The sequence below is a fragment of the Bemisia tabaci genome, chromosome 3 (assembly GCF_918797505.1).
Source record: "Bemisia tabaci chromosome 3, PGI_BMITA_v3".
Classification (NCBI taxonomy): Eukaryota; Metazoa; Arthropoda; class Insecta; order Hemiptera; family Aleyrodidae; genus Bemisia; species Bemisia tabaci.
In genome coordinates this window covers 6,855,125-6,879,598 of record NC_092795.1, presented here as the reverse complement: position 1 = coordinate 6,879,598, position 24,474 = coordinate 6,855,125, and the positions used below count along the sequence as shown (strand labels likewise).

The following is a 24,474-nucleotide window of genomic DNA, read 5'->3' as shown; positions in this document are numbered from 1 at the left end:
CATATATTCTTATGGGTCTCAGGGCCCATGTCTCAATGCACATAGTTCCGTTTGGCAGAAATACGTCCATTTTTAAAACACCTCCACACTCGATTGAGCTTTCAGCGGACAAGAGCTTCACCTCCGAACTCCGAGAGATAACGCAGCTGAAATAAACGGGCGATTTTATGAATATTCTTCTGACCAGACGAGGCGGGGGCAAAAATTAAAGGCGGAATAGAATATTTTTTTCGGTATGGGTTTGAGTTACGAGCGTGAAACGGAGGATAAGAATACATACGTTTGATAAGAGAGGCGCCTGCCTCGGGGAGAAGCGACAAATAAGGAAGCGCAGACAGCACACACCGGACTATCTCTCGTTGTCGCGCCGCCGTGAGTTTAATTAAGCACCTGATAAGGTGAAGATAACACCGCGCTGTTGTCAAACTGACGAACTTTTGATACTAAAATATGCTAATAACTCTTTAAGGAGACTTGTGTGGGCTCCGCTTGTGGGAGAGATGATGAAAGTTCCTGGCCTTTCCATTTTTCTAATTAGCCTTCTCTGAGGGTTGCAAAAAAATTCACCACACGGACTTTTCCTCGTGATCCGGCATTTTTGCCTAATGACCAAATTTTCGCCACGCCTTACAGAAAAATAGCATTAAAATGACATTTTCCATCTTTATCCTGATGATTGTAGGGTTGGTTTTCCTTTACTTTTCTTCACTCTGCAATTATCAGGGTAAAGATAGAAAAATGTACTTTAATGCAATTACATATCCTGATCAAGGATAATATTACCTTCAATCAAAGAAAAATGTCCGCTTTTATAACAACACGCCAGAGTTTCTCCGAGTTCATGCCGAGAAAAGATGGAGAAAAAAGAAAAGAAAAAATGGGTGACGTAATTTATGGACGGTCCCTATGACTGATGGGAATTCTGTTGTAGTGCGACGAAAAAAAGCTTAACCAGAAGAAAAGATTAGTCACGATCTTGTGGGCTACTTACTTTGAATGGCGCTTGTTCCCTCATGGACTGCTTTTAATCCTGGCTGACACTTTAATCCGATTCTGAAACATAAAAAGAAATCAGCATTTAGATGTATGTTCAAATTATTACGTTTGTATTTAGGTCAATTTTGGGACCTTAGGGTGGAAATAAGTTCTAAAGTTTGAGAAACACCACGTATGTCGCAGGCAAATAGTCAGATCAGACATTTTATCAAATTCTTAGACGGATATTCAAATTTTGGTCTCAAATTTTGAATTTTCTGAGAGTAGAAATTTATCAAAGCACAAACTGTGTATTTTGTATTCGTATTTCCTTCTGAAAAATGCTTCTCATATACTTTTAACCATCAACATTTTAAAAATCCTGCACTTAAAAAATGCTGTATCGCTCTTAAGGGTTGTTCAATTTTGGACTGGAAAGCATTCAGCAATCATACAACGATGCAAATTTTTCGAAATAATTCCTATCATCCATAAAGAAAAATGATGATTTGCTCCAAAATTAGCAGAAGAGTCAGAATTTCAAGAGGAGTGAGAATGTTCGACATTTTGCCTGGGCGTTTGAAAATGCCTGATTTAATCATTTGCCTGCGACACGCAAATTTTTTTAGAAAACACACAAAAATTCAACAAAGATACAAAATATCGACTTTAAGTTTAAATTTTTTTGGGGGGGATTTGTGAATGAGAAACAGCTTTTTCGGCCGAAATTAAACTATCTAAATTGTACGGCGACGCGTGTGGCAAAGGTGAAAAATAAAGATATTGCGTGTGGTCCGCGGTCCCTTGCTGAAAGTGGTTCGGCTGTCGAATAACCGAGAGTTATCGGGGTTGGGTGTGTTGAGATTTCAGTTCGAGGTCAGATGTAAATTACACCTTGCGAGTTTCCTGCATCGAGTAAATGGGTTCTAACCCAGAATCCCCTCGTTTAATCGTTTAAGATCATGATCAGCACGAATTACCCGCCATTACTTCCCACGAATTATTATTCGCCTCTGATGATCTCGGGCAAAATCTTACGGGGTGAGGTTGAAGTATCGTGAGTGAACTGTGCATATACTCTGTAGAGAATGTGCGAAATGTAATGAAGAACAATAGAGGGGCTTGGAGGACAAGGCGCGTGAGTGCAGTTTTTACTATTTCGAGATATACGTGTTATAGGAGTTTCGAAATTACCTGGATTTTCATGGCGAAAAGAAAAGGCAAAAACTGACTTTTTGATGCTTGAAAATTAAAATTTGGGAGTGAATTGTTCACAAAATATGGAGTTGAGAGGGGTGCGAATAATTCTAAACCACTCGCGTTCAAAAAATATATTACCATTTGAATCAGCGCGTTGTGTTGACCCTTTTTCAAAATCTCAGCACGCGATAGAAAATTGCAGAGGCCTGGAAAACTTTGCACCCCTCTGAATATGGTCCTCCAGGCTTCTTAAAAAAATTGCCGAACTTGTAAATACGCGTTGTAGTATAATTTGAAAAAAAATGACCAGTCGACCGCCCTAAAATTCCATTAAACGACTGTAAAAACCAGACTTCTTTTTTCGAGAAAGCATGTCGTATCAAAGACGAGACTATTAAAGCCTTAAGATTATCGATTGAGTCCGCGCAAATAGGGAAATTCACATCAAAGACACGAGAATGAAATAGCCGTCACTTGAACGTGAAAAGCCATAAGAAATACATTGATTCGGGAGAGCCTTAGCGCTGACGGGACGGCTATAGAACATCCCTTGCAGGACGTTTGAAGTGTTTGAACTGCAGTAAGTTAAATCCAATTTTCTTTTGCAAATAAGCGATCAATGGGGGAGCAAACAGAATTACTAAAGTTACGAATGCGCCCCTCGGTGCTTTGTGCGAAATGGACAGCCCTCTTCTCCCCTTTGATCTGCTCAGCATGTTCGATGCTCCCTCGACTCGACTCGGCTCAATCTGGGGCATTTTAAAAGTGTGAAACGATTAGATTGCGATTTCGCACCTGGACTCGGGGCCGGGGCCCAGACTGCCTGATAATAACGGCTGCGTTTGTCGTTGGCACCGATTGCCAATCCAATTATTTGTTCAGGACGCTTTCTGTTAACGTTGGCGGCTTCTGACTGTTTGTGTTCCGCGTTCACGGGTCTATCAACGGTGTCCGCACAGTATCTCGTTTGCGAGGTGCTTTGTGAACGGGGACCAAAAGACACAGAGTGAACAGAGAAAGAACATGGTTTACATTGTGATTGAGGGAAATTTAAAGAGATTCTTTACAAATCATCATAAAGAGGACAATTAAAACGGATCTCAAGTTCAATTTAGAAATATAACTTGGGAAATAGACCTTTGCAAGGACTTACAATGAATTGCCTCCATAAAATATTAACAAAAAATTTAAAAAATTTCAAGTTTTAAAAATTTCTAGGTAGTTTCTCATCTACTAAAAAGTTTATAATTTCAATTTTGAAAATTTGCACTGGCAAATCATAGAGGGGCAACGTTTAACCTTTTTTTACTCGATTCTATATTTGTTAAGTTTTTCTTTTTGTGATGATTTGTTAAGGATCTGCTTAAGTCGCCTTTTACCACAATGTAAACCAGATCGACGATTAGGTTGCAAAAAAGTGTATCTAGAATGTGGTGTTTCGAAATCTCCGCTACTACTGTATTTTTTAAAAGGAGACCAAATCAACGCCATAGCTTGAAATTTTCACAGAATTTCCTTAACAGGTACAGAGAAGAAAATAACTGACATTCTAAAAAAATGACGTGCAAAAGTTTTCTACATAGAAAACTAAGTATGACAGGAAGTCTGCATCGCCACAAACCGAGATACACATTTCTGCGGTTTTACAATCGATAAGAGGTTTCCTATGGAAAGATACTGTTTAAGGCACCTACTACAAATACGACTTTTAGGTGCAATAGCGATTCGCCTTGCGAAAACTGTGGTGCTAGGGAAGAACGCCGTATGAGCCTACAGACGTTGCCAAATTTTCTTTGATGAATCACGAATTTTCGGGAAAATTTGTAAATATTTTCCATCCAAATTTTCGGAGAAATTTGATAGTAATTTGTCCTGATGTGTCCGAAAATTTCAAGAAAAAATTCACAACTCTCTTCAAAAATAAATTTTTCTTGAGAGAAAATTTGGCGTCATTCGAATGCTCATACGGTTTTTTTCCCTGTGACACGGCAGTATATACACCCAGGTATTTTTCAGAAAAATTTGGCCCCTGATATCGACGACTCCTGGTGGGAATTTCTTTTAGGTTGAAGTCCCTTCTCCCATGGATGCTCAAATGTGATAGAATGATCCCTTAAAATCAGACGAGGAGTTACCGGCGATAGAGGTCATGCATAACAGCCAGCAAGTTCTGGCCATAGGATTTGCTCCGAGGAACTTCAAATACCACAAGCAGAGACAAACAGAGATGTGCGTGAAGCAAGCTATTTCGTCAAACATTGAGCATCCAATGTTTGTATACTGATAAAACCATCGGGGCGCGTTGCGTTGGGTCTCAGTTTGAGCTGTGGGTGATAGTGGGTGACTGGGTGACGGTGGGAAACCTGGGAAGTATTGCCATTTCGGACAAAATGTCAATAGACGCTATTAGTGCCACGTCACAGTCGGTATCGATTGTATCGAACTGGATCCAAACAATCAAACATAACCTCATCTTGACACCTCCCTCCCAGAATTTCACTGTCAAAAGCCAAGAAACTGGAGTGGCATAGGAGTGGCCTAAATCATGGTGGCCCTCGTGGGTATTTTCACCTTTCTGAAACTGCTTTATCCCGTCAACTTAACAATGCGGGAACGTTCCGCGATTAAAAGAGCTGTCTCTAACACAACTTTTTTCTCAAACTGGGCGAATTATCTCTGAAATTCTTTAGTTTCATATTGAATAGTAAGGTTATGTTTGATTGTTTGGATCCAGTTCAATACAATCGATACCGACTGTGACGTGGCACTAATAGAGTCTATTCATTTGAGTCAGAGTTACTGACATCGTTTCTTCTCTGACGTGAGGGCATATCGTCTCCTTCCGAAGAAAGCATCACAGGCGCCATGCGACGTTTCAAAATTTCCGCCGCCATCTCATTTTTCTTACAGAGAAATTATTGGTTGAATCTGTCCGAAAATGTCACTGAATTTTATTATTTTATTGAACTAGTTATTTTAAGATTAAGAGAACTTTTTTTTCTGCTTCAAAAGAGGGGAGAAAACCGAGTTCTGGCAACGACTGCTCGCATGTGCCAGGAATGAGCTGCCTGTCCCACCCCTTGACAGTCGCGAGCAACTGACGGGGGGATAACGTGAACTTAACTGAAAAGTTTTTAACTCTTGTTTACAACGGGATTTTTGAATGTGCCAAAATGTTTGCGAAGCACTCCTCCACGCAGCGGTGTTAACATCTCAATTACGTGTTTTTTTGACACTAACAACGAACTCCGTTTCCCAAGAACAGTAATAGACAACATTTTATGATTTTACGAGCTGATAAAATGGTAAGATTCCAGTATACTTGACAAGAGGAGTCAACGCATTCGACGAGAAGAGTCATTCCCTGCTTGAATCGATCCTTCAAAAGACAGCAGTTCCTACAAGTAAACGTGAACCACGGATAACCGTTAGTGCTTTGAGGCCCTCCTCAAAATATCGACGGTGAATTAAAGAATAGTAGCAAAAAGGCACACAAAAATAATAACTGGCAATACCCGATTTTTATTCGTGGTTATAGAGCAACGTCTGAATGTTCATATGACATTCTTCCTGAGTATAGCAAAATTAGGTAAGCTCGTCTGAAAGCTAGAGATTCGGATGATCTATTTCTCGGAAGGCGTCAGTGCATTCCGTCATCGTTGTGACACATTCGGGGAGTTGTCTCATCGACTGGCAAACCAGATCACTCGGCCTCGATTCTGAGGAGCCGTTCATTGTGTAGTTCTGATTGTTTCTACATGACGTCACTTTCCAGCGAGTACAACACTAAGTACAACGCGCGATGGGCCGATCGTGCACGGTTCGCAAGAAGATGTGTAGATGGTTGCGGCTTATGCGTAGGAGGGAAATAATAAAATCCGCTCAAACACGTTCCTACGTTTTTACGTCTAGGACGTATTCAATGGCAACGTCATCCATGCTGAATTCGATGTATCGATGCTCGAAGATTCCAATGTGAGCAAAAAAACATACGGGTAATATACGTCGTGGGTCTAGACTAATTTACGGTGATTCTGCTGCGTTATTGAAGAGAGCGGTAATGACCACATTTTCGAGATCGATTTTTCTTCCAAATTCGACTAACTGACTTTGAATGAACGTGATGATTCCACTAAAAAACGAAATTATTCTGATTTGCAAAGTAATAAATATGCATCGACCTCCTGTGGTGTAGTGGTTGTAACACTGGCCCTTTCAGAAAGTCCCGTGTTCGATCCTGGGTCAGGCGTGCTGAGTTTGATAGTATAAACAACAGACACCTGAGGCTGAGTGTAAGGGGATAGTGGATTAACGCGACCGTGGAAAAATTGGCATAAAGAGCCTAAATAATTTCAAAAGAACAACAAACGCGCAAAAATTGACATTATTCCAAAACAACAGTCCATTCATCCATTGAGAGGACATGCAGCATGTCTTGCTGTCATGTGCAAGTTAAAATCGATTTATTATCAAGGAAAATCGGTTTAAAAAAGTTTTCTCCATTTGTGCCATTTTCCGCCATTCCGCAAATGATGTCTCTGTGAAAACCTCTCTGGATATGCAAAAGGAAATCGAGGAAACTTATAAACACTGTCGCCGCAAAAAAGCTAACTTCGCGTTAAAGTTCCAGGGCATTTTCTGAAGAAGAATTGAACCGGGAAAGTATTAAACAGTTGAAATAACTGAAGAATACAATAAAATATCCTGGAACTGAATACGACGCTCCGTACACTATGATAGGTCTGTTCCAGGAACGGGAAGGAAGATTATGCCTTGCACCCGCATCTATGTTCTGGCGGAATTTCTCGATGCTTGAGTGCAGATTTTTGATGATGGCAGCGTCTCTGCATCAAGTTACAATGCAATCCGACAATTTATAACGTATTTCTTAAGATTCTTCACATTTTTTTCTCTCTCTCTCTTTTTTTTTTTTTTTTTTTTTTTTTTTTTTTTTTTTTTAAATCCATGCGGGAATTAAAGTAAGAGAGTCTGATAGCCATGACAGTTTCCAGTGAACTGCATTCTATGCCTCCAAGAAACCGATTTGAGTAGCTGCGAAAATTAAAATCGTTGGTCCTCCGACACCCAAAACATTTTGCAGCATTGACGGATCCGGAATAATTCAGCGTGGGAAATCAGAAGGAAATACCAGAGGTGGGAAATACGATGAATTGCGGAACCCCATTTCCATCGTTATGAAAGGGTAAAAAAAAGTCGAACAGGTCAAGTTGCAAACTTTAGTACTTAGATTTGGAATATTGTCTTTTCTTAAAATTAATACCTATCAGGCAAAAAATATGATTTTAACTTTGCTTTCATAAAATGTTCTCAACTGACGAGCCTTTGCTCCATAATGGTACCGGTATAAAACTCTCGATACATGATGACAATTCAAATCTGCGTCAAAAGCAAAAGATTAAGTGTAGCTAAATTGACACCCACGAATTTAGTAATTTCCGGACCACTTTTTCGTCTGCTCCTTCCTCGAATTTTGGAATGTTGACGGTTCGAAGCCAAAAATTCTTAAGTATAAACAACGGTCAAAAATTTGACACCTACACACAATCCTAGATGTGTTACGCATCTGACGTAGCAAAATGTAAATTTACGGTAAACAAGATGGGTTTTGGAACATCGTGTCTACAAATTCATGGACGAAAATATTCGATATTATGGTGCCTATACATAATGTACACTGAGAATGTAGCAATTGGTATTTTTTAGCACAGGAAAGCTGGGGCGCTTTCTGACAATGAATGGTCAACGAGTTTTGCGCGTTATGGAGCTCTAGTTACACTGGTTTTCCTCCATTTACTTAAACCTGTGATGAAAAATCGACTCCTGTCGGAGCATTTGGCCCCTCCAAGAATCGATACATTCTCATATGTTTAAATGGAGGTAAAACAATGTTGGCAGGAAAACGTGCGGAAAGCGAATACCCAAGTATCGATTACTACAGAACGTAATGCTGCCCTGCTAAGAAAAAAACGCCGTATGAAAGCTCGAAGAGTTGCCAAATTTCCCCTGATAAGAAAATGTATTTTGGAAGAAAGCAGTGGCGAGGCTTGAATGATCGATTATCGATGTTTCCTCATTTGAACTATGATAAAGAATCGATTAGGTATTAAAATGTTCGTTACGAAGACCTAGTTCATCGATCCTTTTCCATAGGTTTAAACATTGGATCAGTCGATATATCAAGCACGCCATGCCACTGAAAGAAAGTTGGGCATATTTTTCTTTGAAATTTTCAGATACGTACTATCGATAAATTGCAAACAAAGTTGTCTCAAAAATTTAGAAAAAAAATATATTTACGACTTTATCGATACATCCGTATTCTATCAAAGGATATTTGACAACGCCCTAAAGTTCAAACGACGCACAGTGGATCGAGTCAATTGGAGAGATCGGACATGAAATGTTTGACTACAACTGAAAATTTTGATGTTTATTCCGTCACATTTTAAAATTCAAGGGGTGCTCCTAGAAGAAAATTTCACGAGAAAACTAATGAAACCACTTTCAGAACCTCAAAAGTTTGCAGAAATGGAGTTGTAAGCGTTTAAAGTTTCCAAATTTTTTCCGACCTCTCCTGTTTACTCGATCCACTGTGCGACGTTTCAGCGGGCCGATTATTGAAATTGATAGACAAAGCTATAGACAAAGATGACAAAAGGGATATGAAGGGATCCTATTGATGAAAGCTGGTGGTTGCAATGGACAAGGGCAGTGGGTAATAAACAAACTAACGGCAACCCACGAGAAACCCGACAGTTAGTCCATCATTTTCTCCCTTAGTCTATAAGAACCACGCATTTCAACAAATAGGATCGCTCCATAACCCCTACGTCTTCTTTGTCGAAAGCTTTGTCTATCAATTTCAATAATCGACCCGCAGTGCGACAGAGCAGAGGTAGAGAATTCGTTTGTAATTATGCATTTTACGTTCCAACCTGCTCGTTTTTACCACCCGACGCACAGCACAGCGCAGTAAAATAACTAATTAGCCAGCGATCAAAGACAACGGAAGCGAGTGACAAGATGTTGGACGCGGGATTGGAAGCGCTGATGATTTTGAATTCGACGTGAATGCATTTGCATACACGCGCGGCGCAGGGTCGGCTTAATCGAGGAACAAAGAAAAACGCTTTGTGCGAGGACCGAGGAGGGCTCGGCGAAAAAAGGCATCATAACGTCAATGCAGGGTTACGCATTGTAAATATGACGAGAGCACGGTGCATGCGAGCATGTCCCCCTAATTTTAGAATTCAATTTATGGAACTAATTAAACCGAAACACCGTTGTCGAATCACTTCTTTTCTTCCAAATGGACTAACTTAAGCAGAAAGGAACCAACCCACATTTTGGAAAAAATTGAGTTATGAGTGGTTTTGAACTCAACCACTACTCTACTATCGATCGCCAAAAATTCAAAGTGTTTGTTGGAGCAAATTTTGCAGAAATTGAACTTAAAGTTTATCTTCTACACTGAGTCTTATGCAGGAGCTAAACTTTAAACCTCTTTTTCTCGGTTCGATTTCGATGTGGCTTGTGGCTTGGTTCCTTTCTGTTTAACTCTGTCCAAATGATATTCAAATTTTGAACGCATTAAATTGATTAATACTTCCTCGGTTAGGTATACAGGGTGTCTCGGTATTAGACGTATTTAGGGATTTTCCTGGAATTTTAAATGATATTCCTCGATTTTTTGCGCGAATAAATTGACACTTGTCAGATTTTACAAACCAATATATCTGGGCCGCGTTTAGCAGGAAGGAACCAAGTCACATCAGCTATGGCCAAATGTAACTGGGCAATTTAAGTTTTTACAAGATAACGTTTATGCGGATTTCTTTAAAAAATTTAAGGACTTTGCTTCGTACTTTCTAGAAAAAGTCACTGATTCATGAACAAAAATCCGCACAACCGTAATTATGTAAAGAATTGAATTGTCAAATTAAATGTGGCAATAGTTGATGTGGCTTGATTCAATTCTGTCGAACGCCATCCACTAAGTTAAGTATACTTACTATAATAAACTGTTAAAAACATGCTAGAAGCACTCAGAATTTCCTGATCCATGACCGATTTTACTGATATTTTTCTGATCATATCGAATTCCCTGATAAGTTTTGGCTTTTACGGACGGTAGACACCCTGTTTTAAAGGGAGGGAAAATACAAAGTTACGAAGTAAAATGTAGGTCTTCTCTGGGTCAATGGTACAAAGGTAGACTGAATGGGGAAATGTTTACAGTGGGCTGGGCCAAAATTGACGGTGAAAGGCTCCTTGCAGAAATTCGCTTTATGATTGTTACATGGAATATTGATTATTATTTTTATTTTATTTAATGTCCTTGCTGGTGTTCGCGTGAGATCGCGGTTTCGTGGGCAATCACATGTGGTCGCGGCTTTTCGCAAATTTCCGCTGCTTGTGGTCACTTCATTCATATGAATGTTTAATTTATTCAAATTGATGCCGGTCAGGCATTGCCAATATTTTCCAACAGATTTCGGCAAACTGCGAAAATTATTTCATGACAACGCAATCTAGACTGAAATCGGTGGCTCTGTTGCACCCTAGAGATAGAACCAACCGAGAGTAGTAAAACTGGACAAAAAGCACGCTCTCTTTTATTTCAAATTGAGGGAAATCAAATTATTCAAAACTATTGACATTAAACGTGATAACGATTAAGACCATATCCCTTGTGACCTTGCCACTACATGATGATACCACTATTCGACCACGCGGGAGCTCGTGTTGCCTACACTAAAAATTGAAGGCAAACTGTCCTGGAAATTGTTAATCTTTTTAGCTTGACTGCCGGGGAATAATGATAAATCCCCCATGAGCGCGAAGAAATTGAAAATGCGTGAATAATTCGTCGTTCCCTAGACGGACGAATGTAACTGTATTCCAACGTTTCCAAAATACCGTTCACAATTTTTATTTGTACTCAGAAATTATGGGACATTTTTCAATGAAACCTTCACATATTTTTCCATGAATTACCATCACGGAGCACAGGAATTTTGAACAGAAATTGCGCTATCATTCTCGTATAAAAAACAGGATTATGCCAATATATAGCAACCTTGGAATATTAAGGATTTGATACGTTCCTTCGCTTGGTAGAGAACTAACTATGCATTTCAGAGAGTGTTGTAGACAATTCCGACATGCTCAACATATTTTTCGGGCGATATAACTAATAAGTTAACGTTAAATTCGCTAGTAGAATATGTACCAAAAAATTACTCACGAGCGTACGGGCCTTTGTTTTCCAGGTTTACCGCAAACGGTTGCGGTAACTTTTTTTTTTTTTTTTTTTTTTTTTTTTTTTTTTTTTTTTTTTTTTTTTTTTAATGAATAAACCCCATTCGATTGGCTGTATCCTGTATCTCTAGTGTGCATCAGACCGATTGAGGTTCGGCTTTCCAGGGCTCGTCACGATCCCCTGATTTTACTGCGGGGGATAAAAACTGCAACCCTGGATCCGTCTGGTGGTCCCACTGAATGACTACCCCAGTTGGGAGCGGTGAACACGCATTGCGGCCGTGGGCGATGCCGATGGGTGTGATGGGTGATGGGCGATGCGTGGAGGGGCGGCTACGGGAGAGTGCCTCGCTCACCTGGCGTATAATTTCCCACCCTTCTGCAGTTTCACGTGCCCCGCCGCGAGGCGGCCTCGGCACTGAAATAGATCCTCCCGCTTCGCCGGACGGGACGCACTCGCGGAAACGTTACCAAGGTCGCGGATCCTCGCCTAAAATCCACGATTTTTCAAGCCCTTAGGCCTTGTCCACACGAGCGCGGAACTTAGTTCAAGAAACTTGTTCCCGGCACTAGTTTTAGCTGAGCTGAAAACTTATTCCTCATAAACCCGGAACTTCCCCCGTACTCCGAGCTTCTACATATGTTTCTTTTGATGTGAATTTGTTTGTTTTTGTTTCTTACGTCCTTTACATGTCTTGACATTTATTTTTGTTACTTTGGCGGCTGTAATAAGCCAGGGGTGCACATTTTACTATGCTTCCACAATTTCGCGCGATAAGCTTTTCCTCTTCCACAAAAAATTTTCAAAAAATTTCCACAATTTCGTGACTCCTTCCACAAAAAGTGATGACCTTTTTTTTGTTTCGGTGAAAAATATGAGATTCAAAGTGAAGAGCGAGAAAAGAAACGAAAAGAAAGAAAGAAAAAAAAAAAGTTCCACAAAATTTGGGACGCTTCCACATTTTCACGCGATACTTTATCGCGTGATTGCGCTTTCGAAAATCGGGAAGGCCTTCCACAATTTCACGCGATAATTTATCGCGTGATCTAGTATATTGTGCACCCCTGTAATAAGCTATTATTTTGCAATAATTGTATAGTTTTATTGAAGTTCCGGTTCCAGTTCGGGCGAACTCGTGTGGACAGCATCCCCCCTTTCAAGGAACAAGTTCCGGGAACTGAGCAGTTCGTCGAATAAGTTCCCCGAACCACGCTCGTGTGGACAGGGCCTAAAGAACATCGATAAGTGCGGTAGTCGGGAAACAGGGCTCTTATGCTACCGTGCTAAGGAAGAATGCCGTATAAACCTTCGTCAGTTGCCAAATTTCCTTAGATGAAATACGAATTTTCGGGAAAACTCAGATAATTTATTTTATGTAATTAATTCTAAACTATCTGAAAATGTCAAGATAAAACATTCATAACATTCCTTAAAAATAAACATTTCAGGGGAGGAAATTCGGCAACTTTCGAATGTTTATACGGCGCGGCGCGGCGTTCTTCCTTAGTACGACAGCATGTGTGCAAGAACTTCTCGATCATGTTGTGACCGAGCAGGTTGGGAGTGGTCGGGTGTGAAAATGAGAGGCCCCAAAACAAGGATTTATAAGAGGAAATCCGGGAAAACTGGGGTAAGAATCACAAGTTTTCCTCCAAATTGCGGCAATTAATGCGTACTGAGTCATAAAAAAAGTCATATTTTTTTAAATTATTGACGAAAAAAGGGAAAAAGCTCCTTCGAGTACTATATACCCTCAAAGAGATCAGCTGTTTGGTGCAACACTAATTACAACCATTCAGGAAGGCAACTGCTGATTGCAGCCTTCTGGATATTCTGAATTTTCCGAGCTTGGCAGCAGAAAATTCAGGAGGCTGCAATCAGCAGTTGCCTTCCTGAATGGTGTAACTAGTGTAACACCAAACAGCGTATCTTTTTAAGGGAGAATTGTGCTCGAATGAGCTTTTTCCCTCTGCATTGAGATTTTCCAGATTTCTGGATTTTAACACACGTTGGCTGCATTTCCAACTTACTGTGCCTCCATATTCCCCTTGTTTTCTCTGCCTACCGCTTTGTCAACCAATTTCAACAATCAGTCCGCTGTATAAAATTGCAACGGGGTTTAAGGGTTGGATAAAGAGGATAATCAACTACCGATGAGAAGGGCGGGGGAAAAAATTCTAAAAGTTATGAAGACTTGGCGCAAGCTCAAGTTCCGTTTATGGCTCCAAACCGTTTAAGGAAAGCGAAATTACCGCAAGAAAACATTAAAAAAAAAGAGAATAAAAAAATAATTCCGCGGGGAAGGAGAAAGTTTGAACAGCGTAATTAAGGCGGGGAAGTTGACAATTAAAATCGGGAAGCGGAAGCGGGAAACTCATTGAAAAAAACTTAAAAGCGAGCTCGACAATGCTATCAAATTTTCGTCCTCAACTCCGTCCGATTTGAGGGAGGTTAGGGCCAAGCGCTCAGCCGTCCCGTCAATCCTGGAAGCGCGCTCGCCAAGTCGCCTCAAAATTTGAGTTAACAGGGTGTCTAGTTTTCTTTCATTTGGGGAAAATCCTGATGGAATCCTGATTTATCCTGATTTTGGACTGCTACATCCTGATTCCATGATTTTTCCAAATCCTGATTTTTTGCGGATAAAAATTAAAATTTCAGCATAAGCGTATTCGAAAGCATAAAAAAATTCGATCGGACTGCCGACTATTCTCAAATCCTGATTTTACGACCGATTTTGCCTCAAATCCTGATGAAATCGGGATTAAATCCTGATTGACCTCAAATCCTGATAGAATCGGGAAAATCCTGATGCTAGACACCCTGATTAACATCCACAGCAGATCCAGAACGAAGAATACTACAAATCTTCGTTCCCCCACGAAAGAACGTAATTACATGTCAATGTTGCCAAATTTCCCCTCGCAAATGCCAATTTAAACTGTGGATTCTTGGGCATTTCCAACTGAAAATTTCACCGATATTTTATCTGATCGCCAGCAACAATCCAAAATTGGGGATAGCCTTCGAATTTGATTCTTTCTTTCTCTCTCTCTCTCTCTCTCTCTTTTTTCTGCGACGTCCGGCATAAAAATGGTAAAATACGCGTTGATTAAGCCCTCCTTACCACAATTTTAAAGAAATTTCCCACCGGTCGACCGATTTTTTCGGTTCGCGCGAAATTGTGGAAAGCAAGGAATATTATTAACCCTTTCCTCTGACGCACACTGGACCAAGTCAATTAAAGAGGTCGGACATTAAGTTTTAGACTAAAACTGCAAATTTTGACATTTATTTCGTCACATTTTAAATTTCAAGGGAGGCTCAGAGAAGAACATTTCACGAGGAAACCAATGGAACCACTTTTATGACCTCAAAATTTTGTATGAACGGAATTATAAGCTCTTAAAGATTCCAAATTTAGTCCGACCTTTCCTATTAAATCGGTCCACTGTGTGACGCGAGGGCGCACCTCAATTTCCACGTGTATTTCCTTGGACGTGCCGCAGTATTCCTCCGTATTCCGCGCGTAGTCCTTTCTCACTACATACGTTCCGGCGATTGCTTTCAAAATAGGGAGAGGGGGCCCTCGATTATTACATACGCAGGCCCCGCACAAAGCACGGCCCGCGACGGAAGTGCGACTTGACATCATAATTCACCGTCTGGAGCGAGAGGGTGGATCGGCAATCACCGTCCATTATCCTGGGCGGACCATCTTTCAAAATCCAAATCCGTCCCCCCCTCCCCTGGTCCCCCCAGGCGCGTCTAACCGCCCGATTGAAAACAGAGTGGTACCGCCGCACCGCCGAGCCGATGGAAAATACGAATCAGCCGCGTAATTGGAGTTAAAGGGTAGTTAAAATTCATGGGGTGGCCCGCGCCACGAGTGGCGGGCGGGCGGGGGGGGGGAGCTCTATTGAGTCCTCATCCGCGGGGATCGCAGGGCGGGGGTGAGTAGTTGTGACTGGGACAACATCGAACTGCTCCGTGTTTGGTTCCGCGATCCGGGGCCCGAGTGCTTTCCAGGTGAGGGATGGAGGTGAGTTGTGAGTTCCCTGTTCCTGTTGGTAAACGAGGTGTTTCTGACTGCGGTGAGAAACATTTTTCCGAGACCTCCAGGAAAACTTTCGCCCCCTTCCGTCCAAAGTATCGCAAGCGCCATGCGACGTTTAAAAATTTCATAGAGTACATAGAGTCGTAATGTAAGTAGGTGAGCTGGCGCGGCGCCACTTTGAAGCATTTTCCAGGTCCCTGATTCCGAGACTCCTGTGTGACGCCGGGTCACTTTTTCGATACATAATCGATTGTTTGCAATACACGGGTACCCGGCCATGTGATGTAAACAAAGAAGATAGGAATCACCACGTATTCTATATCGCCATTTTGGATCGAACATGTATCGAAAAAGTGAGCCGAACTCGGCGCACACCGGGCTCGGAACTCGTCGAGCAGAACATGGTGCCAGCTCTCCCTTTTACATTACGACTCTATGTACTCTATGAAAAATTTTCGCAGTTATTTTATTTTTTTACAGAGAAAGCGCTGGTTGAATCTGTTTGAAAATGTCATTGAATTTGATCAGCAGCACAAAGAAAATTCGGTGAAATTTTCGGACAGCTTCGGTGAAATTTTCGGACAGCTTCGTAGAACAATTTCCTTGAAAAAAAAATAAAATGCCGGCGAAAAGTTTGAAACAATGCATGGCACTTGTGATACTTTGGCCAGAAGGTGACGACATGCGACAGGATCTGTGAAAAGGGCATGGCGATTCTTGAAAATTGGCAACGCTGTTTTTCCTCCATTTAAATGTATGTAAAATAATCGATTCTTGGTAAGGCAGCTTTTCTCATCTAAAATCGATATTTTTCAACGGATTCAAATGGAGGAAAATCAGTGGTGCCAACTTGCAAAATCGACATTGAAAAAGGGGCCTTATCTACCTATAAAAAATTCAGAATTCAGTTATTGACACCAATGCACAGAAAGAGAATCTGGACATTTGACACGATTTTCACACTAAAAACTAAAAAATTGAGGGAGAAAATATCGTCTTGAAGATCCACGACAAAGATTCTTAGGTTTTAGACACCTCAAATTTAGAGCCCAAAAAAAAATTATTCGGGGCACCTGTCCTTCTGCATTGAACTTTTAACACTGTTATACAGGATTACTTTTAGCTTCGCATGCCCCAGGCCCGCTAGAGTGAGTGAAATATTTCTAAGGATATTTAAATCAAGTGATTATACGACCATCACTCCTCAATAGCCCCTGTCTACGTTGTTGCATTTCCATTTGCTATTAAAATGTTACCCTAGGTAGGAAAAGCAACAACTGCCGGTTGAAAAGAAACTCTGAAGTTTGGCAGCATTCTGAGAGTAGACATTAAGCTAGGACAGGGCTTTCAAAACTCAACCGTTTTCCGTTTAATATTCATGTATCGATAGCACTATTTACATACTGACGCGCGGTCGAAGCACTCACTTATGTCGTTAACGGAGTGTGATTAGGTAGTTTTAACAGTTTTCTGTGATTCTGACTGAGGAGCACCGTTCGATGGGTCATCCACGTCTCCCGATTAGATTAAAGCATGCTATTTTCGGGCGATAGCCTCGGCAAATAACCATCAATCAAGGCTTGCGATGCGTCTTGGGATTTAAAAGCATGAGCTTGTTGCCTTGGCTTGATAAAGTCAATACTTGATTTCCAAACTGAAGATTTCCGACCGCGGTACTTCACCATCGCATGCATATACTTGCAGCAGAGGCAATGCTGCCGTGCTAAGGAAAAACGTCGTATAAACGTTAGAGAGTTGCCAAATTTCCTCTGATAAAATTTTTATTTTTGTGAAGAGATATGAATATTTTCTCTTGACGTTTTCAGGTGATTTAAATCTGGTCGCGAAAAAATCTCTAAAAAAATTCGAAGAAAAATATTCACAGAATTTCCTGAAAATTCTTACTTTATCGAGGGAAATTTGGCAACGTCTGAAGGCTCATACGGTGTTCTTCCCTATCACGGCAGAATAGACCCCGCAATCACAATCTGAGTAATGTAATCGAAGTGATAAGTAAATGTGAGTAGAGTAGTTTTAGGTCGGCAAACGTTAAGTAAATGTGGAAATCTACGCTATTTTTCTCATAATTATAATTATGGTAGATGGGTAACTTGTTCGGCAAAAAATCAAAATAAAAGTTTTGAAAAATGAAGGTGGTAAGCACTTAGCTGTTAGCTATTCAATTATTTTGAAAATTAGGCTATGATTGTTAGACCAATAATGCTCAACTCTGTAAGCATTTAGTCATCAGTGAACTTATCTAACTGTTTACACCCGAAAAGAAAAACGCCTTCGAATCTTTCTCCTTTTTTCCAAAAATGTTATGGGACATTGAGCTCCTTCATTTCGTCTTTTCCCATATGAAAGAACGTAACTGCATTTCAACTGTAAAAAATTTCCTTTCAAAGGTTGTGTTTTTTACTATAAACTTCACCGAGTTTTTGGTTGTTTTTCCTTATAAATTGAATGTAAAATAAAAACAAGCAGTGAACTCCAACACAATGTGTTGATAAGGCGCGTCATTAACTCGCACATATCAACCCCTTTAGTTTTCATTTACAGAGATTTCAAAAAAGGCAAGCAGCACAACAAGAGAATTCACGATCCAACAGTGCAAGGTCAACGACGCACCTTGACGAGACCGTGTATTGTGAATCTAGAAAGCTATTCGAACAAATTTAAGTTTTTTGATCTGCCTCAAGCAAAATCTTATCAGATTCTTGAAGAAAAGTGCTACGGAAAAATTTAAGCGAAGAAAGGAAAAATTCTGTCGAACTCCTAGAAGATAAAGTCGATTTAAAGGTATTTTGGGGCTAAAATACCCAAATCACCGGTATTATAAATCCCGTTATATTATTGAAAAGAGATTTACTCGATATAAATGCAATTGTATTAAATATGTCTTGATTTTTTTATTTTAAACGTCTTTTCATGCAAAGAAGCTTAACCATGTCCATGCTTTATTCATTCATGAATTGAAAGTAAGCAATCCACATCCCGAAAATCTACCGATTTGCCGTGAAAAATTGCAGAAACTTGATATACCAGGTCGATGTACCCACTCTTTGAATTTACCAATCGATTTAGTGAGTGCACGTATGTGAAAGTCAAAATGCTATAGTCATTTTGGGTGCATTCATTTTTCATGAAACAATTGTAAGTAATTTCAATCCCGAAAAACCATACATTTTCCGTATAAAATCGAAAAAATCAAAATATGTCGACTCCCTGACGTGAAAATTAAATTCTACGTGTGAAAATACTTATGTATCGATATGCTGAACAGAATGCCCGCCTCTCCTCGTAATTTACAAACCGTTCCTATACTCATCTCAAAATTTTTCTCAGAGCTTTGTGTTATTATCAGCTTCCATTTAAACCCCGGTTTGATGGCCGAATCGGCTGCCCAAAAAGCAAGCCATTTTTGAAGGGCTCTATGAGAAATTCGTGATATTATCAGCTCTCAGGAAATCACCCCATGGGTAAAATTGCTGGTATAAATTTTCGAGAGCTTAAAATAATCGTATTCAAGAAACTAAGGCATTAAACTATGGAGTCAATTTCGTTTTAATAATGTAACGGGATTTACTTGTCTTCAGGTCAAAACTCATACAAGGAAGCCCCTTGCAAGAGGCTAATTTTTTGTAATTTCACTCAATTTTTTCTCCTTTTTATAATTGAATTGCTTGTCACATTCTGAGGTCAATCATATTAAATTGTAATTTATACATTTCTTTTTTTCCCCCTTCATTTTATTTTTTGTTTGGAGAAGTTTTGTTGATTTCTTCGGATTTCGAATACTGTAACTTCTCTTCTATTTGGCCGATTTTTATGAATGAGACCTCTTTTAATTCGTGTTTCAACGGAGAGTAAGGAAAAAATTGCTAAAAACTCGCGAAACAATTTTTTTTGAAAATTGGGCGAATCCTAGCGTGACGGTGAAATGGTTAATGAAGCGTAAGTAATTGGGCGAGGGGCTGAGGATCCCGGCCTAGCTTGGCGACCGTCATTAGCTATTGTTCGTCGAGACGCCGACGCAGTGATCAGGAGCGTGGGGAAGAGAGGGGTAAGTGGATTCCTGTATGAGCCACGTTTAGCTAATGGTCTAATGAGTCTCGAGGCTCATCACAGATTGCACTTACACAGATTGCACTGTATTTCTTAGTTTTAATAAGAAATAAAATATAATTCTGTAAAATTAGTAAATAAATACCAAGACAATTATTCAGGATGTCAAAGACTGACTGAAAACTTTTTATTAACCTCATATGATAAAAATATTATTATCAGCTGACACTGACATTGTTGTCAGATGAACAGCACTATCAGAGCACGGGTACCAACTTTTGAAAAGTATAACAGAGGTGTGGAGATCTGTCAAAGCAACGTTTTGAACAAAACGGAGGAGTTAAATTCTCATTCCGAGAGTGCCGACCTGCTCAGCCATCCTCGAATCAGTTCGCTTGATTCTGCTTATATATGCATATTTTAAATCAGCGCGTCGTACTCTTAGGCTTTTTTTAAGAAAACCAAGTAACGTAGACTCTTGGTATTCACTGCACATAAACTAGAGAGCCCCAGAATGAGAAACAACTTTAAATCATAATTATTGACGGATAAATAAACTTTTTACACGCTTTGGAAAATCTCAGAAGTTCGCGGTAGTCACTTTTCGGTAAGGAACTAAGGGACTCGGTTATTGTATCGAGCAGGGTTCGAAACGATCGCAAAGGCGGTATACTACGTATACGCGCCAAAAAATTGATCTGGAACTGCAACAGGGTGTCTACAAGATTTTCAAAATGAAATTCCCTGACAATTCCAGGTTTTCCATGACAAAAAATGACAAAATTCCCTGACTTTTTGGGTTTAGCCATACGATGAACTAGTTAGAAAATATTAAAAAAAACTATCCTTAGGAATGACCCCGTAAAGTCATATTCTGAATTACCATGGCGTTGGAAGGAGTTGAGTAATACTTTTGAAAGGAACGAGATCCTAAATACTCAAAATAAAGCTGATTCCAAAATGGTATACTCAGACTAAAATTCACCTTCAAAAATTTTCAAGCTCTACTACGCTTTCTTCGTGACATATTGCCCCGTATACTTTTGAAAATTCAAACTATAGTTCACCCTGGTGGTTTCATAAAGATTGGCATATTACTTAGTGCCCTGAAAATACAAGTCTCTTTTTCTTAAAATATAAAACAAGAGTTGTAAATGTGCCCAACTCAGGTAGATTTTGCTATAATCAAGAGGAAATACGAGTTTCTCCTCGATTTTAGATAAAGTTTGATTCGGGATTTTTTTTTTTAATTTAAGGCCAATTAATTCAATGGATTCCAGAACCTATTGTTGGTATTGAATTTGTCTTATACTCAACAAACGTTGGCTTGTTAGAATATGATCCACCAATAATATTTCTACAAGATGGATGCACCAGCTGTGAACATGTTGATTTAAGAACCAGAAAAATTTCATGCAAAATGCAGTTGACATTAAATATTTCTTTACTCAGTTAAAGAAAAACTAAAATTCTGGCACTTTCATTAAATTTCCTAACTTATTGAAAAAATTGATTAACCGTCGGCTCCAAACTGGGGCACTTAGTTTCCTATCATTATTTACTGTAATTTTCTGCTGTTAGCAAGTGAACTTCATTCAAGTCTATTTAGTCTATCTTGCCATTTGGCATGAATTAAGTAGATAAATTAAATAGGGCAGATCGATTCGATCTTTAAAGTTAGCGAACACACATTAGTGAACCTAGCGGCCGTGTTGCAAACTGGTTGAAACAGAGCAGTTTACATTATCAGCCACGCGAGCGCGCTACTCGGCCAATTCGGCAGTGACGAGCAAAAATAGCCGCGAAATGTTCGAATTGCGAAAATTCCCTGACTTTCACCGGTTTTCGATCGAATTCCCTGACTTTTCCCGGTTTTCCAGACAGTGATCAAATTCCCTGATTTTTCCCGGTTTTCCCGGTTTTCCAGACCTGCAGACACCCTGTGCAAAGTCGTATTCTCGTAAAAACTTAATAATTTGAATCAATTTTTCAATTTTGTATTTGGGGGGGGGGGGGGGGGCGCACTAGGTGGAGTCACATTTCTTTGCCTAGGGAACAACGATAAGCTCAAATAGTTTGCTGCTCCAGTCGAGTTCTGTCCAAATTTACTGCAGAGGCAATTATTTCTTCAACCAAAATAGGTCTTTCAAATGCATGGAATGAGGATGTACCTGGACGTCAACACGGCCTAACATAGTACGCTGCCGTGATACTGAAGAGAGCAGTAAGTGCATATCTGTATGAGCCATGGTTTGCACATGCTTTGATGGGTCTCGAGGTTCATCCCACCATGCACTTACTGCTCTCTCGCTATCACGGCAGAATGGAGGAGGGTCGAGAAGGGATGAAGAGCTATTTGTGGCTGGAGAATGCGGAGGGATAGGTCACGATTACGATGAATGCCCTTGTTGATTTACAAAGGTGACAGGCCGTTTGTTCACCAACATTTTTAGTTTCTCCCCTAGGAACTCGATGGAAAAGGAGAGTCATCATCCCTCTACAGCTGATTTTTCCCTTTTAAATAAGGTATTCCAGTCTTTCAAAATGTCGGCAGTGAGATTATAATTTGCTTCCTCATCCCGATTTGAATTCTCATTACGGCCTAACGGAGGGTTCATTCGGATAATCATCTTGTGCTAAGGAAGAACGTCGTATGAACATTTGAACAATGCCAAATCACCTCGGACGAAAATAAAAATTTTCTCGAAAAATGTTTCATTCCTGCTCAATTTTGTCGAAATGTAATCGAAGGTTCCGAATTTTACTATCCCAAAAATTTCAAGAAAACATTTGTCATTTTACTCAATGCTCAATATTTCATCGGGAGAAATTTGGCAACATTTGTATGCTCATACGTCGTTTTTCCTCGGCGTGACATGATAACGCAGGATCAAACCCTGCATGGGCTGAGGGCTCAAGGGAAGTGTTAATCGGCGGGAAATTAATGATGATGAATTAAAATCACGATGATACGAAAAAAATCTGGTGATTTAAGCGAGTTGGCACCTATTCTGCCTATATCAATTATTACGGGCGTTCCCTTTGAGCATGATTTTTTTCTCCATGTCCGAATGTCCGATATGCCTTACGCGAATGAAATGCACGTTTTCATTGCAAAATGCTCAAGATCATCACGAAATACTTAACGTTCGTTCACGTTTCGTCATTAAGTGAGTATATTGACGGTCAAAGTGCGAAACCGCATACCTCCGTTTGCGACATGAAAGACTACTGTCATTTGTTCCTTTTTTTGGAAATTAGCCAAGATAATTGTTTGAAAACTTTCTTGATTTTCCTTCTCCATTAGCAGAATATTCTGCATAAGTATGTTTAAAACTATCAATTTGGCTTGTTCTTTCTGTAAAAAATAAAATAGGAGCGGACTTTTTGAAACATTTCACTGAAAATAACAAGCGTTTCGCATTTTGGCCATCGAAATTAAGCGCCATAAATCACATTAGCATTTTCTTTCCGAAGTGGAAAAGTTCTAAGGTCTGTTCTCTACTTAAATCCAAAATTGAAAAATAAATGCGAGCTAGGAGAATCTGGCATACTACAAATGCGAAAGCTGGAGGATTGGGCATGCCACCACTATCTTTTCCCAAAAACATGAACAATACGAGGGCCGCGGCCGGTGTCAATTTTTTCCTGAAATAAGAGCTGTACTGTTTACCATCAAGTCTCAGTTAATCAATAAACAATAATAACACCAACCTTCAACAAAAAACTTTACTTCCGAAGCGATTCGACAAATTTTGGCAAAACGACCACTTGGCCATGCCCGTTCATAAACAATTGAAACTGTATTTCCCGGAAACAGAGCATTTGTAATGGATCAATCAATGACATAAAAATGACGTTATGCGACCAAGAACCGATACGTAAACACGGCAATGAGACTCCTCTCAACTACTAGCAGCTCTCTCTCTCTCAGCGTTTGATAAAAGGATAAGTTTTGTATATTCCGACGACGATACCACTATTCGACCACGGAGGAACTGATGTTGCCTACTCTAAAAGTTGAAGGCGAACTGGCATGGCGTTAAAAGCACCTCCTCTCGTCCGGTATAAAGATAGTTTTTCGAATGTAATTCGGGCAAGCGTGGAATTTGACGACGATACCACTATTCGACCACGGGAGAGCTCGTGTTGCCTACACCGGCAATTGCAGGCAAACTACCAATGCGTTAGAATCACCTTTTCACGTTCGGTGAAATTATATTTTCTGCATGTTCCGAATAATTTTACGGCGATACCGCTGAAGGACTACAGGGATGCCCGCTGAAAAAAATGGTGCTTGACACAAGACTGATGCTTCTTGAATTTTCCGCCTGGAGGTTTTTTTTTTTTTTGTCTAGAGTCAAGCTGAATCATTCCCGAAATGAGAAAAAATGCTTGAGTTAAGCAAAAAGGTAGTTTAAATTAAGTAGCAACGTTCTTGATTCAAGAAAAAATATTTCTTGGCGGCAAATTTAAGATTATTATTATTTTATTTTTTTTTTTCAGGATAAAAACGAAGACGTGGAGCTAGAATACGAAGAAGAAATACTACGAAAGAGCCGTGGCATGGATAAGAAGTCGCCTCCTTCCGGGCAGAGTATCACGCGCGCTACGCGATGCGACGTTTAAAAATTTCCGCAGCCATTTTTTTTAAACAGAGAAATAGTTCTACGAAGCTGTCCGAAAATTTCACTGAATTTTCTTTATGCTACCGATAAAATTCAGTCAAATTTGCAAACAGATTCAACCGACTATTTCTCTGTAAAAAATAAAATTGCGGCGGAAATTTTTAAACGTCGCATGGCGCTTGTGATACCTTGGCAAGAAGGTGACGATAGTGACACGACGATATCCCGGCCATTAATTTAGATACCTCCTACATGCAGACAAGAAA

The 24,474-nt window shown here is 40.0% G+C and overlaps 1 protein-coding gene across 4 annotated transcripts in view; it reads right to left on the bottom strand.

Moving 5' to 3' along the window:
- Positions 1-24,474, bottom strand: part of LOC109030794 (leucine-rich repeat, immunoglobulin-like domain-containing kekkon 5 protein) — a 628,607-nt gene that overhangs the window by 92,334 nt on the left and 511,799 nt on the right. For all 4 annotated transcript variants that reach the window (XR_011899432.1, XR_011899431.1, XR_011899430.1 and 1 more), the window contains one exon: positions 992-1,053. Coding sequence is in view for 1 of the 4 variants with exons in the window: in XM_072297688.1 (XP_072153789.1) it covers positions 992-1,015 (24 nt within the window). In the remaining 3 variants the exon portion in view is untranslated. The remainder of the gene's footprint in view (positions 1-991; positions 1,054-24,474) is intronic.